The sequence below is a fragment of the Amphiprion ocellaris genome, chromosome 10 (genome assembly GCF_022539595.1).
Source record: "Amphiprion ocellaris isolate individual 3 ecotype Okinawa chromosome 10, ASM2253959v1, whole genome shotgun sequence".
Taxonomy (NCBI): domain Eukaryota; kingdom Metazoa; phylum Chordata; class Actinopteri; family Pomacentridae; genus Amphiprion; species Amphiprion ocellaris.
In genome coordinates, this window is record NC_072775.1 from 36,192,825 (window position 1) to 36,210,324 (window position 17,500).

The 17,500-nt window shown below is 42.9% G+C and overlaps 2 protein-coding genes across 2 annotated transcripts in view; both read right to left on the reverse strand.

The window, feature by feature from the left end:
- Nucleotides 1-7: 7 nt before the first annotated feature.
- Nucleotides 8-4,837, reverse strand: LOC129349923 (epidermal growth factor receptor kinase substrate 8-like protein 3). Its single transcript, XM_055014802.1, has 5 exons — nucleotides 4,718-4,837; nucleotides 2,140-2,183; nucleotides 1,736-1,900; nucleotides 1,344-1,432; nucleotides 8-661 (listed from the first exon to the last, which is right to left on the reverse strand). Exons 1-5 carry the CDS (start codon nucleotides 4,782-4,784, stop codon nucleotides 442-444), a joined length of 585 nt encoding a protein of 194 aa, XP_054870777.1. The 5' UTR covers nucleotides 4,785-4,837; the 3' UTR covers nucleotides 8-441.
- Nucleotides 4,838-11,329: 6,492 nt separating this feature from the next.
- LOC111588952 (alcohol dehydrogenase iron containing 1) overlaps nucleotides 11,330-17,500 on the reverse strand; it is a 7,282-nt gene continuing 1,111 nt past the window's right edge. Inside the window, exons 3-14 of the mRNA XM_023299590.3 lie at nucleotides 16,153-16,202; nucleotides 15,955-16,008; nucleotides 14,979-15,133; nucleotides 14,715-14,911; nucleotides 14,457-14,534; nucleotides 14,094-14,199; nucleotides 13,548-13,700; nucleotides 12,774-12,872; nucleotides 12,544-12,622; nucleotides 12,122-12,218; nucleotides 11,730-11,887; nucleotides 11,330-11,639 (exon numbers count right to left, since the gene is read on the reverse strand). Coding sequence (XP_023155358.2) covers nucleotides 11,556-11,639; nucleotides 11,730-11,887; nucleotides 12,122-12,218; nucleotides 12,544-12,622; nucleotides 12,774-12,872; nucleotides 13,548-13,700; nucleotides 14,094-14,199; nucleotides 14,457-14,534; nucleotides 14,715-14,911; nucleotides 14,979-15,133; nucleotides 15,955-16,008; nucleotides 16,153-16,202 — 1,310 coding nt within the window. The 3' untranslated portion in view covers nucleotides 11,330-11,555. The remainder of the gene's footprint in view (nucleotides 11,640-11,729; nucleotides 11,888-12,121; nucleotides 12,219-12,543; nucleotides 12,623-12,773; nucleotides 12,873-13,547; nucleotides 13,701-14,093; nucleotides 14,200-14,456; nucleotides 14,535-14,714; nucleotides 14,912-14,978; nucleotides 15,134-15,954; nucleotides 16,009-16,152; nucleotides 16,203-17,500) is intronic.

Sequence of the window (17,500 nt, forward strand, 5' to 3'; positions counted from 1 at the left end):
ACTCAGATTCAGGTATGGAGACACTTCAGACACCTGAGAGACTTAATGCAACGACTCCAGCTGGTTTGTGTCCTTCAGGAGTCATGAGAGTAACTGGGACTTTTTCTCAGGGACTCAGAACTGAACCTCGACAGGTCTTCACCTGTGTGACTCGGACAAGTCTTTGGTGACTCGAACATGATGTTCAGACCCGATCAGGACACTTGGACTCAGACCTATAGGACATCAGCGACCTGAAGGTGATCTCAAGTGACTCGGACTGGACCTGGAAGTGATGGAGACTCAAACAGGACGACCTCAGAGAGAACATGAGGGTCGGTTTGTCTTCAGTGTCTTCAGGGTTTCAGGAGCAGAATCAGGAATCACTGAGAAACCGAGTCTAGACCGTCTGGACAGCAGCAGGTTTTGGTCTAGTCTGGCTGGACAGCAGCAGGTTCTGGTCTAGTCTGGCTGGAAGGCGGTGTTGATAGTGCCGGAGTCTGGAGCTGGGTGGGGCTGCTGAGGGCAGCTCTTCCTCCTGGACTTGGCCAGGACTCGGTGCAGGAGGCTGGACGACCCGTGAGCCGCCGACACTCCTGGTTCCAACGACTCCGAGGGTCCGTCGAGACCGACCGGCCGCTGAACGCTGTTTTTCCTCAGCAGTTTTGGAGTGCTGTGACCGCTGCAACGAGAACATAGAACCCAAGTCAATTTAATTAAAGTCGGTTTAATTAAAGTTGACTTTATTAAAGTCAGTTTAATTAAAGTAGGTTTAATTCAAGTCAGTTTAATTAAAGTCGGTTTAATTAAAGTGGGTTTAATTAGTCAGTTTAATTAAAGTCAGTTTAATTAATGTTTGGTGACTTAGAATGTGGTTATGTTTGTAAATATTGTAATTTAACACTCCTTTTAAATAATGTGTAGAACTAATAGGAACAACTTAATTTTCTATTTGCTGCTGTTAGACTAAATTTCCCACTGTGGGATCAATGAAGGTTTAATCTGTCTTTGGTACCAGCTTAAAGACTTGTGCTTCTGCTGCCCATCAATAAACAGTTCCAGATACCTTTGATAAGCCTGATTAGTTTATAATGATTATTATGTTCTATAAGTTATTTCAGTGTGGCATCGTCTGTAAATAATTCAAACCGTTTCTGTGTTAAAATCTTGATGCTGGATATGAAGAAGAACACAAAATACCACAAAGAGGAAGATTAAAGGTGTAAAGTGACGAAGAAGAGGCCGAACCACAGGAGATTGTTTTTATCTGTTAAAGTTTCACAACCAGCAGAACAATAATGGTTCATAAAGTCTAAACCAGCTGGAAATCTGAAGATACTGACACAGTTTCAGGTTGTAGTTACCTGGTGCAGCCACAGGGGTTTTTGTCTGTTTGCACTGCTGGCACCGACACCCTCCTCCTCGGAGGGGGCGTGGTCTGCGCAGCCCCACCCTAAAGGGGGAGGAGCACATGTTGTTACACCTGATCTGAAAATGTATGTAAATTTGCATGTTTAATGAGCTGATTTGTAAATTAAAGCATAAAATGATGTCATAATGATGTCATACTGACACCTGCTCAAGTTTCACCTGCAGCACCTCCATTTAAAACATTTCGCACCTGAGCAGGTAAACTTCATCTCTGGCTGTTTTTAAATAGAAGCAGTTGAGTTTACCTGTGATGACATCAGAGGCTGCATGGGTGCAGGTGGCCCAGGTGTGTCCCCGCCCCCAATGACCAGGTGAGTGCTGTTACCTGCAGCGGCTCCACACAGGTGGCGGGAAAATAGCCCTGGTGTCCGGTGGGCAGCCGGCCGAACCACCAGGCCTCGTCCTCCTTAAACAGAACCTGGACCAGGTCTCCCCGGTTCAGGTCCAGCTCCTTAGGCCAGCGAGACCGGTATGATGTCACCACCACCACCTGCAGCCAGTCCACAGGTGAGTGTTACAGCAGACACCTGAACTTATCCTTAAAAGTCAAAGTGTTAATGAGTGATGTGTTAATGATGTGTCAATGATGTGTTAATAAATGATGTGTTAATGATGTGTTAATGAATGATATGTCAATGAATGATGTGTTCATGATGTGTTAATTAATGATGTGTCAATGATGTGTTAATGAATGATATGTCAATGAATGATGTGTTCATGATGTCTTACCTTCTCTGCTGCCACCTGTCTGGTTCTCGTCCTTGACCTGCAGACTGACAGAAAATCATGTGATCAATACTCTGATGACATCATCTGATCACTGCCACCAGATCAATGAGTTTTCACTAGTAGATGGTCCTAATGAGGTTCTGATGAGATTTTGATGAAGCTCTGTTCAGAGTTCAGTTCTGCACCTGCTGTTACCTGGTGATAAACTGACTGGGTGTTGCCATGGAAACCCACCTTCACTCCTGTGTCTCTGACAGCAGCTGTAGAAGTAAATAAACCTGATTGGTTCACCTGGAGGCAGTGAGGGGGTACGGCTACACAGAGCTGGACTCCTATTGGTTATCTAGCTGTGAGGTCAGACCTGGTTGTAAAGTTGGAGGTGAAGCAGCTGTGAAGCCTCCATAGATGTCTGACTGTTAACGACAGGTAACAGCAGGTTCTAATGGTGTGGATTAAGGTGGAGCTGCAGGTGAGTCCTCCATACAGCAGGTGGAGCTGCAGGTGAGTCCTCCTTAAACAGGTGGAGCTGCAGGTGAGTCCTCCAGAAACAGGTGGAGCTGCAAGTGAGTCCTCCAGAAAGAGGTGGAGCTGCAGGTGAGTCCTCCATACAGTAGGTGGAGCTGCAAGTGAGTCCTCCAGAAAGAGGTGGAGCTGCAGGTGAGTCCTCCATACAGTAGGTGGAGCTGCAGGTGAGTCCTCCTTAAACAGGTGGAGCTGCAGGTGAGTCAGGATTTCAGGTTAAACTTGTTCCGTCTCCACAGTAACTGATGCTGAACACCTGAGCTGCTCCAGAGCAGGTGATGTTCCAAGTAAGAGACCATCGTGTCTTAAAGCGCCTCCTACTGAAAAGACCATGGCCAGGACCTGGACCTGGACCTGGACCTTCTAACCACTGATCCTACAGCAGAAACGAATGGAAACACTGAAGCCTCGGTCTGATGACTGATGTTGAACTTTGAGTTTCTCCTAAAGGTTTTTCAGGAGCTGAAAGGATGAAACTAAACATTCCTCCTCAGAATGAGGCTGAGATCAATGAATTCATCAACATGGAAACAAATTTTATTCCTGGATTATTTGTTATTTGTTTCTGTGAGCAGCAGTAAAGAACGCCAGGATGATAAACTGATAACACAGGATTTGTTTTTCCTGTAAAGTGACCTTGGATGTCAAGAAAGGCGACTACAAATAAAATGTATAATAATAATAATAATAATAATAATAATAATAATAATAATAATAATAATAATAATAATAATAATAATAATAAATCTCATTCGCATTAATATTAATTACACTTGTGACAGATTTACTTTAAACTTCTCATGTTAGTTCAGTTTAAATAAATGAAGCTGTTTAATAATCTTCTGAGAGATGACTTCTGTCTGAAGATTTTATTTTTTTATTCCTGCAGATGAAGCAACAAAACTGTTTATGACTCTTTAATAGAAAATAAAGAAAAAAAACCTCCCCTCAGAGCAGAGCTGTGTTCTGTTGGTCTCTGAATGTTCTGATCCGATAATCTAAGTGGGTCAGACCCAGTACCGGTTCTGTAGAACTTTGAACACAGTCTGAAGTGAAGCTTCTCATTCACAGATAGCAGCAGCAGAACTCTGGGACTGAAGGATTTTTACACATTTCAGCTCCAATATTCCTGAAAAATATCAAACCCAAAATGACAGCAAAGCTTGGTCAGAACTTTGGTCTCCAGGTTCTGATCCATCAGGCAGTAAAATGAAACATCCACAATAATCCAAATTTCAAAACAGAACGGGACTGATTCTAATCACGTTAGTCCGAACTATTGTCTCTGAGTTTGTTTCATATCTGAGCTCAACAACACTTGATGATCAATGATCCAACATGGATCTAACAGCAGCTGGAATATCTGTTCACCTCAGACAGGTCAGCTGTTTATCAGCTGTTTATCAGCTGTTCATCTGCTGTTCATCAGCTGCAGCTAAATACTGAACTTTCACTTTGACTGTTTCATAAATCAAAGATAAATTGAGCTGTTGGTTCTTTGCACTCTTTGATCAGCTGCTGTTAGTTTCTGATGTTTTCTACATCACTGATCAATATCAGGTTCTACTGCGGTTCTACAGCACTGAGGGTTCCTGTCTGACTGCAGGAACGTTAGCAGAACAGTTGTAGAACATTAGTAGAACATCAATAGAGCAGTACCAGAACATTAGTAGAACAGTACCAGAATATTTGTAGAACATTACCAGAACATCAGTAGAACCGTACCAGAACATTAGTAGAACATTAGTAGAACAGTACCAGAACAGTAAAAGTACATTAGTAGAATATTACTAGAACATTAGTGGAACAGTACCAGCACATTAGTTGAACAGTAGTAGAACATTAGTAGAAAATCAATAGAGCAGTCCCAGAACATTAGTAGAACATTAGTAGAACAGAAATGAACATTTGTAGAACATTAGTAGAACATCAGTAGAACCGTACCAGAACATTAGTAGAACAGTACCAGAACATTAGCAGAACATTAATAGAACATTAGAACATTAGTAACTGAAGCCAGATCAGTAAAGCTGCTTCCTAGAACTGTGAGTCTCACCTTGTGGGGAGAAGACGGTGGTAAAAACCTCCAGGTGTTCCTCAGAGTGTCTGTAGATCTGCTGCATGTCGACTGGAAGGAGCTGAGAGGAGGAAGATTAAATACTGCAGCTAATCCCACATACACACTATACACACTACACACACTGCTACACACTACACACACTGCTACACACTATACACACTACACACACTGCTACACACTATGCACACTACACACACTGCTACACACTATGCACACAACTACACACTACACACACAACTACACACTATACACTACACACACACTATACACACTACACACACTGCTACACACTATACACACTACACACACTGCTACACACTATGCACACAACTACACACTACACACACAACTACACACTATACACTACACACACACTATACACACTACACACACTGCTACACACTATACACACTACACACACACTATACACTATACACACTACACACACTGCTACACGCTATACACTACACACACACTATACACACTACACACACTGCTACACACTATACACTACACACACACTATACACACTACACACACTGCTACACACTATACACACTACACACACACTATACACACTACACACACTGCTACACACTATACACTACACACACACTATACACACTACACACACTGCTACACACTATACACACTACACACACTGCTACACACTATGCACACAACTACACACTACACACACAACTACACACTATACATTACACACATACTATACACACTACACACACTATACACACTACACACACTGCTACACACTATACACTACACACACACTATACACACTACACACACTGCTACACACTATACACTACACACACACTATACACACTACACACACTGCTACACACTATACACACTACACACACTGCTACACACTATGCACACTACTACACACTACACACACAACTACACACTATACACTACACACACACTATACACACTACACACACTGCTACACACTATACACACTACACACACTGCTACACACTATGCACACAACTACACACTACACACACAACTACACACTATACATTACACACATACTATACACACTACACACACTATACACACTACACACACTGCTACACACTATACACTACACACACACTATACACACTACACACACTACTACACACTATACACTACACACACTATACACACTGCTACACACTGCTACACACTATACACTACACACACTGCTACACACTATGCACACTACTACACACTACACACACTATACACACTATACACTACACACACTATACACACTGCTACACACTGCTACACACTATACACTACACACACACTATACACACTACACACACTACTACACACTATACACACTACACACACTGCTACACACTACACACACAACTACACACTATACATTACACACATACTATACACACTACACACACTATACACACTATACACACACTATACACACTACACACACTACTACAGACTATACACACTACACACACTGCTACACACTACACACACAACTACACACTATACATTACACACATACTATACACACTACACACACTATACACACTATACACACACTATACACACTACACACACTGCTACACACTATACACTACACACACACTATACACACTACACACACTGCTACACACTATACACACTACACACACTGCTACACACTATGCACACAACTACACACTACACACACAACTACACACTATACATTACACACATACTATACACACTACACACACTATACACACTACACACACTACTACACACTATACACTACACACACTATACACACTGCTACACACTATACACTACACACACTATACACACTACACACACTACTACACACTATACACTACACACACACTATACACACTACACACACTGCTACACACTATACACTACACACACTGCTACACACTATGCACACTACTACACACTACACACACTATACACACTATACACTACACACACTATACACACTGCTACACACTGCTACACACTATACACTACACACACACTATACACACTACACACACTACTACACACTATACACACACTATACACACTACACACACTACTACAGACTATACACTACACACACACTATACACACTATACACTACACACACTGCTACACACTATACACTACACACACTGCTACACACTATGCACACTACTACACACTACACACACTACTACACACTATACATTACACACACACTATACACATTACACACACTATATACACTATACACTACACACACTATACACACTGCTACACACTGCTACACACTATACACTACACACACTACTACAGACTATACACTACACACACACTATACACACTACACACTACTACACACTATACACTACACACACTATACACTACACACACTGCTACACACTATGCACACTACTACACACTAAACACACTACTACACACTATACATTACACATATACTATACACACTACACACACTACTACTTATACACTACACACACACTATACACATTACACACACTATATACACTATACACACACACTACACACACTGCTACACACTATACACTACACACACACACTATACACACTGCACACACTACTACACACTATACACTACACACACTATACACACTACACACACTACTACACACTATACACTACACACACAGGGTTCCTCTGGGTCCAGGTCTTCAGGGTTCCTCTGGGTTCAGGTCTTCAGGGTTCCTCTGGGTTCAGGTCTTCAGTGTTCCTCTGGGTTCAGGTCTTCAGGGTTCCTGTGGGTCCAGGTCTTCAGGGTTCCTCTGGGTTCAGGTCTTCAGGGTTCCTCTGGGTCCAGGTCTTCAGGGTTCCTCTAGGTCCAGGTCTTCAGTGTTCCTCTGGGTTCAGGTCTTCAGGGTTCCTCTGGGTCCAGGTCTTCAGGGTTCCTCTGAGATCTAAATGGAACTAGAAGGTTTAAATGTTGGTCTTCATGAATCAGGATCAGATCAAAGCTTCACTCAATAAATGATGGAAAATATTCAAGTTTTCCAGTTTTTCAACTCGACGTCTTTCTCCTTTCTGAGGTTCTTAATTTGTTGTTCTGGTCTTTACCAAAGTTACTGCTGGTTTCAAAAGGTTCTGCTGAGAGCTTCACCTCCAGCTGTTCCAGTTCTGATAGTTGGTTCTGATTGTGGTTTCTGGTTCTAATTGTTGGTTCTGATTGTGGGTTCTGGTTCTGATTGTTGGTTCTGATTGTGGGTTCCTGTTCTGATTGTTAGTTCTGATTATTGGTTCTGATTGTTGATTCTGGTTCTGATTGTGGGTTCTCATTGTTGGTTCTGATTTTGATTCTGGTTCTCATTGTTGGTTCTGATTGTGGGTTCTGATGTTGGTTCTGGTTCTCATTATTGGTCCTGGTTCTGATTGTGGTTCTGTTTCTGGTCTGGACCCGTTTAGGTCAGAAAAGATGAAAAGCTGCAGGTTTGTGTTTCAGAACCAGCAGAACCTCTGATCTGCGTTGAGCCGGTTCTCTGCTGCAGGTTAAACCCGTTAAGGATCTGTTCCTGGATCAGATTAGACCGGATTAGAACCTCCTTCTGTTCTGGAAACGTTCCATCTGCAGTTCCAGAGGAACCATGTCTGCTGCGGTAGAACATCTCTATTAAACCTCAGAACATCATTCATCATCCAGAAGAGGTTCTAAATGTTCAGTTTCTTCTTCCACTGGATCAATTTCAGCTCCACAATCAGGAATAATAACAATAATAATAACTGTAATAATAACAACAACAACAATAATAATAATAATAATAATAATAATAATAATAATAATAATAATAATAATAATAATAATAATAATAATAATAATAATAATAATAATAATAATAATAATAATAATAATAATAGTAATAATGATAACAATAATAGGGCTGCACAGTGGTGTAGTGGTTAGCACTTTCACCTTGCAGCAAGAAGGTCCCTGGTTCGCGTCCCGGCTTTCCCGGGATCTTTCTGCATGGAGTTTGCATGTTCTCCCTGTGCATGCGTGGGTTCTCTCCGGGTACTCCGGCTTCCTCCCACAGTCCAAAAATATGCTGAGGTTAATTGATCATTCTAAATTGCCCGTAGGTGTGAATGTGAGAGTGATTGTTTGTCTCTGTATGTAGCCCTGTGACAGACTGGTGACCTGTCTAGGGTGTCCCCTGCCTTCACCTGAGTCAGCTGGGATAGACTCCAGCCCCCCCATGACCCTAGTGAGGATTAAGCAGTGTATAGATAATGGATGGATGGATAGATAATGGATGGATAACAATAATAAGAATAAGAATACTACTACTAATAATAATAACAATAATAATCATTATAATAACAATACTACTACTACTACTACTAATAATAATAATATCAGCTTCACATCATTTATTATTAACATTTATACTTTACAGGTTGTTCTGATTGCATAAACATTAACAACAAAAGAATTCCATAATTATCAGCACCTTACACTCAAGGAGCAAAACATTGGACCAGATTTTCACCACAATAAACACTAAGTCAGACTCACACTTTTAGCAGAACAACACACACAGTGAAACACTAAACATACATGTTACATTAGACACAGAAGTCTATCATGACGTCAGATCTCTACACGCATGAACTAGCTGGTTAAACACACATTAGGAGTATAAACACGATTGGTTTATTGCAGACAGACCAATCAGGTTTGAGCTCTATTAAACCACCAGTATGGGTCCTTACAGCACAGATCACATTCTCACATTGTTGGACCGATTCCACAACCTGGTCACAGTAATGAACCAAATGCAGCAGATGCAGCTCATTCCAGCGCTCTGCTCTGGTCCACAACCGGTTTAACACCTTCCACAGTTTACAGGACTGTACCTTCCACCATAGTCTACATCTCTAAACCCCATCCAAGAGTTTTTCTGGGCCCCAGGCTCAGGGGACCCAGGCTCAGGGGCCCTCATTCAGGCCATGGAAGAGGCTTGTGACTAAATCTGTACCAGGATGGATCCGTCATTCAGGACGGTTCTTCCCACGTTGTCTTGCCGATGAGGATATTTCCTGCGATGTTGATGAAATTCTCTGTCCAGATCCAGCTAGATCATATTTTCAGTAGTCTGCAGCACTGATCTTGTGTTTGGTGATTTTACCATATTGTATATTTGTACTTTCTCTGTGTACTTCACTGACAGTAATTTAATCACTGACAGGTAAAATTACTAAAAGTGTTTTAGGTTAAACACAGCAGTGTGTAACTAAGCCTTATGAGATGTGTTTCATGTGGTAACATCATATGGTTTTTATAAATGTGTGTTTTTATCAGTGTTTCATTTTACACAGGATCTGAGTGTCAGAGTCCCAGCCTGGTCCCCTGTCTGCCTTTTCTCCCTCTCTCCCTCTTTTTCTCTTCCTCCTCTCCCTCTTTTCTATTCTGCCTGTCTGCCCTCATCTGACACCTTCCCCCACCTTGCTACACTCCTGGCTGCTCCTGCTGGTTGGGATTATTGGGTTCAGCTGTACTCTGTCACAGCTGTGGCTGATTGCTCGTCAGCGGCAGATAAAGCTGGGCTCGTCCTTCCCCTCATTGCCAGATCGTAGCGCCTGTTGCATGGGGCACTTCCCGCTGGTCCGTTGCAGCTACCGTCGGTCAGCCAGCCACCCTGCCTGCCGCCTGCCTTCTGTACACCGGCCGCAGTGGCTTCTGCCAGCCCGCCGTCCGAGCCACCGCTGGCTCATCACCCCTGGGCCCAGCCCAGCATCTGCCCTGCCCGGCCGCCCACGGCGGTCCACACCAGCCCGTATCAGCGCGTCCGCCCGGATGTCGGTCCGCTGAGCCTGCCGGTCAGCTCCCCCGTGTTGGCTCTCGTGAGTAGCCCCTTTTAACTATTCCTGTACGGATTTCTGTCTGGTAGTTGCGCCTCCCTCCTGTCGTCACAGGTGCGCCTTCAGTTTGTCTTCGAACTATTTCTGTTTGGACTTCAGTCTGGCAGTTGAGCTTCCCTCCTGCCATCACGTGAACTTTCAGTCCACCTTAAGAAACTCTGGACAGTTTCATCTAGTTTTGGTTCCTCCTGCCCGGACTCCTTTTCTAGCTGAGTTTTTGTGTTCTGTTCTCTTTTATGAGAATTAATAAATACGCTTGATTACCCAGACCTGTCCAGCCTAGTGTGTGTTGCCTGCACTGTGGGTTCAGAACCCTGCTGCCCCGTGACACTGAGGAGTTCTGCATATTGTGTGTGGTTGTGTTAATTGTGTGTAGTGATTTGAAATTCTGAGCCCTGTTTTCAAAGCCGTGCTTAAACAATCATAAAAAACTGTAATAGTTTATTCTTCCTAAATTAACTTTATTATCAGAACAGAACTCCAGTTATGTTTTCTTTTTATTACGAGTTTGAATTTTGTAAAAGTTCTGAACATTTTTTTCAAACCAGGTTCTGTTTCTCTCAATGACGAGGAGTTATCTCTGAGCTCCGGAAGGTTTTCACCGTCGTTTCAAACTGGTTTAAATAAAGTTTTAGCTCTCTGTTCTCTGGGCTGTAGACAAAAACACCAAAGTCATGATTTAATGTTTTTATTCATTAAACAGCTGATTTACACTCCATCATTTCTGCTTCATTTCAGCTTTAAAAGTTAAAATCAGGACTAAAAAAACAAACCATTGGTTCAGAATCACAGTTTAAAGGTTTGTTTCCTGTTTCTCAATCAGTGAAGTTTTATTTAGGACCAGCAGCGCCCCTGCTGGCTGTCGGATGAACTGCAGCTCCACCTGACAGGTAGGTCCTCAGTAGAGCTTCATGGAGGCTTCAAACAGGCGGCTCAGGTCCTCCTCGCTGTGCTCTCTGGGAGACAATTTGGTCACCCGTTCCTGAACGCACCATGGAAACATCGTTAATCAAGCATCTCTTCAGACCTCCAGACACTAACGAGGTTCGTTAAAGGGCCAGGTGAGACTCACCTGAGGGACGGTTCCTTTGACCAGAGCCGGGATGTCGTCTTTACTGTAGCCGACGGCTGAGAGGCCGTCCTCCACCTGCAGCTCTGACAGGAAGCAACGCAGCGCATCAGCCAGGACCAGCCCGGCATCCTCCCGCTTCACCTGACGCACGTTTGCACCTGAACACAGCACACGGTCTGTTACTGACCCTGAACGCAGCACACGGTCTGTTACTGTCCCTGAACGCAGCACACCTATAACACCTAAAACGAGGCATTCTCTGGCTGTGGGAAGTTTCAGCACTAACTTTCAGACTTTACTGATTAAATCAATGTTCAGTTTGATCATAAACATGTTGATTATTCTGGGATGTTGGAGCTGCTTTCTGTTGTGTTTGTGAGGCGTTCAGGTACCAAGGATCTCTGCAGCCTCCAGGTGGCGGTCTGGACACATCGGAGCTGTGAAGTTGAAGACAGCCGGAGATGTGAGGACGACTGAGAGTCCATGAGGCTGAGAACACACAGCATGAGAACACAACATGAGAACACACAAAATGAGAACACACAGCATGAGAACACATGAGAACACACATGAAAACACAACATGAAAACACAGCATGAAAACACAACATGAGAACATACAACATGAGAACACATGAGAACACACAGCATGAGAACACATGAGAACACAACATGAGAACACACATGAGAACACAACATGAAAACACACAGCATGAAAACACAACATGAGAACACACAGCATGAGAACACGACGTTCCAGAACCACAGAAGTTCCTTGAGGAACCCTAATGATAAACTGTAATGTCCTGACTCACCACCAGGGGGTGCTCCACGCTGTAGCCCTTGGCAGAGTGCGTCTTCACGTTCCCTGCGATCGGATAGGACATCCCGTGACTGCAGACACAGAACACACAAAGAACCAGGTCATTGAGAACCTGGGGAACTTCATAGTCTTCACATTAAAAACAGGAGTGAAGTCATCCAGGTGTGTTCCAGAGCTTCAACACCTTACCTGAACATTTCAGGTAAAAGCTTCAAATCTCACCACAGATGAACTCCAGCGTTCCCGAAGCCGATCCCGGCGAACACGCTGGCCAGGTGCATGCTGGAGCGAGCTTCCAGGTCCTCCGGGTCCCGCACCGCTCTGTGATCCATCAATCAGTCATCAATCAATTAATCAGTTATCAATCAGTTACCAATCAATCAATCAATCAATCAATCAATCAATCAATCAGTCATCAATCAATTAATCAGTTACCAATCAGTCGTCAATCAATTAGTAATCAATCAATCAATCAATCAATCAATCACTCAATCAATCAGTCAGTCAGTCAGTCAGTCAGTCATCAATCAATCAATCAATCAATCGATTAATCAATAAAAATCCTGCTGGAACGTATCCTACAGGTAGACTACAGGTAGAACAGGTGTACGGTTCTCAGGTTCTCCTGATATCTGGGACTTTAATTAAAAACAGTTTTAGTCTTTAAATGTGTTTAGATATTTAGATCATTCTTAACGTGATTACAGCTGAAACATGAATCAATAAACATGTTTAGATCATTCTTAACGTGATTACAGCTGAAACATGAATCAATAAACACGTTTAGATCATTCTTAACATGATTACAGCTGAAACATGAATCAATAAACACGTTTAGATCGTTCTTAACATGATTAAAGCTGAAACATGAATCAATAAACACGTTTAGATCGTTCTTAACCTGATTACAGCTGAAACATGAATAAACTGTGTGGCGTTCCTCAGGGTTCCTGTTCTGTTCCTCTGCACTTCTTCAGGTAGAACCGTCTTACATACCGCTTCATGTACTTGGCGACCACGTGGAGGGCGTGGCGGGACCAGACGTCGCTGATGGGGTTGCTGCCCTGGTAGGCGGGGCGGTTGATGGGGTTGGTGGGGCAGGGCGCCCTCTGGTGGTAGGGCAGGGCGGTGTAGGACTCCAGAGCGTGGCTGAAGGGCAGGAAACACCTGTGAGCTGTACGGCCTGTTTCCATGATAAAATCAAACAACATGAAGCAGGAGAGAACTCAGAGAGACGGAAACCAGAGAGAAGAAACCTTCTTTAAATAACTCTGTTCTAAGAATGTAGAACCTGGAACCAACACGGTTCTCTGGTTGTTGCCACTCTACATAAAATCCTACAGACACTGAACTGTTTCCATCTCCTCTCTGGAAACACTGAAGCTTTGATTTTTGGTCTGAATCTGATTCAAGCAAACAGTTTAATTTATTCTCAACGAAGACAGGATGAGTTCACAGACTGTCAGAAATCCCAGCTCTGTGTCTGAATAATAAAAATAATAGAGTAATAGAAATAAAAGGTTGAGGGTTCCACAGACAGACCAGAGGACGTCGAAGCCGCTGTTGGCTGCCACTCTCTCGGGCATGCTCAGTGTGTGCAGCGGGTCCACGATCCCCAGCATGGGTCTGAGCGCTCTGCTGGCGATACCTGAGCAGAGACAGCCAATCACAGCTCAGTCTGACACTGATGTCATCGTCACTGCACATGACATCACAGGTCCTTCTTCACTAACAGACGATAAACAAAAGTTTAACATTTACATGTTCCATCAGCAATAACCAATAATCATGTTTTTATTGACTGATTGTTTCTATTCAAAGGTTAAACTCTCCAGCGGGGCTTTTAAGGTGAAAGGGTTTAGTCTATTATCAGCCTCAGAATAAAGCTTTTATTTTGAAACTGGCCTGTTTTGGCTTTCAGTGGCTCATAGTCGAAGATGGCAACGCCAGTCGTCTCGCTGCCGGTTCCTGCAGTCGTAGGAACTGAAAAACATCATCAATAAATTGATCGATTAAACAAGCTGCTGACATCTGATCAATTCAGTGATCAATACTCTGATTTATCAATAACCTGCTGACATCTGATCAGTGATCAATACTCTGATATATCAATAACCTGCTGACGTCACTAACCGATGGATCGATACCCTCAGCGTGTCCTACCTGCGATCAGCGGCCTCACGGTGCCCGTCACCGGTTTCCCTTTTCCGATTGGAGCGTTGACGAAGTCCAGGAAGTTGGCGTCGGGGTGACTCGCATACAGATTGGCTGCTTTACAGGTGTCAATCACGGAGCCCCCACCCACCGCCACGAACACGTCGAAGGAGTCGCTCTTAGCGAATGAGATTGCATCTTTGAAGCTATGACACACAGACAGTCAGAACCTCTGAGGACTTCACCTGGAACCAGCGAGGTCACCTGACTCACCTGGCATCCGTAGGCTCCACCCTCACGCTGTCATACACCCGGTACCGGACACCGTTCTTCGCCAAAGACTCCAGAACCGCCGCCACCGGAGGGAGACGGGACAACGTCCGGTCAGTCATCACACAAACATTCCGAGCGCCCAAATTCTGCAAATCCTGCAGGAGAAGGAGAAGAACAGATGCCATGACAACAACAACAACAACAATAATAATAATAACAACAATAAAAATAACAACAACAGCTGAAACTGTTCTATGTAGCAACAGGAACCACAAGGGGAGGAAACTACGCACTAGTGCTGCTCGGTGAGCTAACTGCTCCATGCTAGCTAGCTGCTAACATGCTAGTGCTAAGTTAGCTGGCTTGTTAGCAGCTAGTCAGCTAACACTGTCAGAGCTAAACTGCACTAAAGAGTTTATAAATATTTATAAATATATAGTTATAGGGCTGCACAGTGATCAGTGGTTAGCACCATCGCTCACAGCTAGGGATCGTTCTACATGGAGTCTCCATGTTCTCCCTGCTGCGTTCTCCAGATTCTCCCACAGTCCAACAACATGCTGAGGTTCATCAGTGAGTCTAAACTGTCTGTAGGTCCGAATGTGAGTCTCTATGTGTAGCTCTGTAATAGACTGTTACCTGTCCAGGTGAGTCAGCTGGGACAGACTCCGCCCCCTGCGACCCAAGAGAGGACTGATTGGTGTACTGATGACGTATTGATAATAATCTATATTTTTATTTGATGTTCTGTCTGGTTCAGTTCCTGCACATCTTGAACATCAACCAGAAGATGATTGATCAGTGATCTATTGATCCGTGATCTATTGATCAGTGATCTAATGATCAGAGATCTAATGATCAGAGACCTATTGATCAGAGATCTATTGATCAGTGATCTATTGATCAGTGATCTAATGATCAGTGATCTATTGATCAGTTAACCAGCTGACAGTGATGATGAAGAGGATGTGGTTACCATGCCGACCTCCCTGGTGACTCCTTCTCCGTATCTGATGTTGGAACTCGCCATCTGATGGAAACACAGCTGATCAGACTGCTGAGTCATCAGTACTACTGCAGTGACAGTTTTCAGTCTGTACAGTTTCATTGATCAGACTGCTGAGTCATCTCTGATTAATCTGAAATCGGTTATTGATCAGTCAGGTGTCGTTACCTGGAAGGCGTAGTCAGTTTTCCTGACGGTGCAGGAAGCAGCTCCGACACCTGCAGAGAGAAACTCAGTAAAACACCTGATGATCAATCACTGACCAGTATTGATTACTGATCAGTTACTGGTGGATTATTAATGGATTATTGATCAGTTACTGGTGAATTATCGATCAGTTACTGGTGGATTATTGATCAGTTACTGGTGGATTATTGATGGATTATTGATCAGTTACTGGTGGATTATTGATGGATTATTGATCAGTTACTGGTGGATTATTGATGGATTATCGATCAGTTACTGGTGGATTATTGATGGATTATTGATCAGTTACTGGTGGATTATTGATCAGTTACTGGTGGATTATTGATGGATTATCGATCAGTTACTGGTGGATTATTGATCAGTTACTGGTGGATTATTGATGGATTATTGATCAGTTACTGGTGGATTATTGATCAGTTACTGGTGGATTATTGATGGATTATCGATCAGTTACTGGTGGATTATTGATGGATTATTGATCAGTTACTGGTGGATTATTGATGGATTATTGATCAGTTACTGGTGGATTATCGATCAGTTACTGGTGGATTATTGATCAGTTACTGGTGGATTATTGATGGATTATTGATCAGTTACTGGTGGATTATTGATAGATTATTGATCAGTTACTGGTGGATTATTGATGGATTATTGATCAGTTACTGGTGGATTATTGATGGATTATTGATCAGTTACTGGTGGATTATTGATCAGTTACTGGTGGATTATTGATGGATTATCAATCAGTAACTGGTGGATTATTGATCAGTTACTGGTGGATTATTGATCAGTTACTGGTGGATTATTGATGGATTATCGATCAGTTACTGGTGGATTATTGATGGATTATTGATCAGTTACTGGTGGATTATTGATGGATTATTGATCAGTTACTGGTGGATTATCGATCAGTTACTGGTGGATTATTGATCAGTTACTGGTGGATTATTGATGGATTATTGATCAGTTACTGGTGGATTATTGATAGATTATTGATCAGTTACTGGTGGATTATTGATGGATTATCGATCAGTTACTGGTGGATTATTGATGGATTATTGATCAGTTACTGGTGGATTATTGATCAGTTACTGGTGGATTATTGATGGGTTATCGATCAGTTACTGGTGGATTATTGATGGATTATTGATCAGTTACTGGTGGATTATTGATGGATTATCGATCAGTTACTGGTGGATTATTGATCAGTTACTGGTGGATTATTGATGGATTATTGATCAGTTACTGGTGGATTATCGATCAGTTACTGGTGGATTATTGATCAGTTACTGGTGGATTATTGATGGAT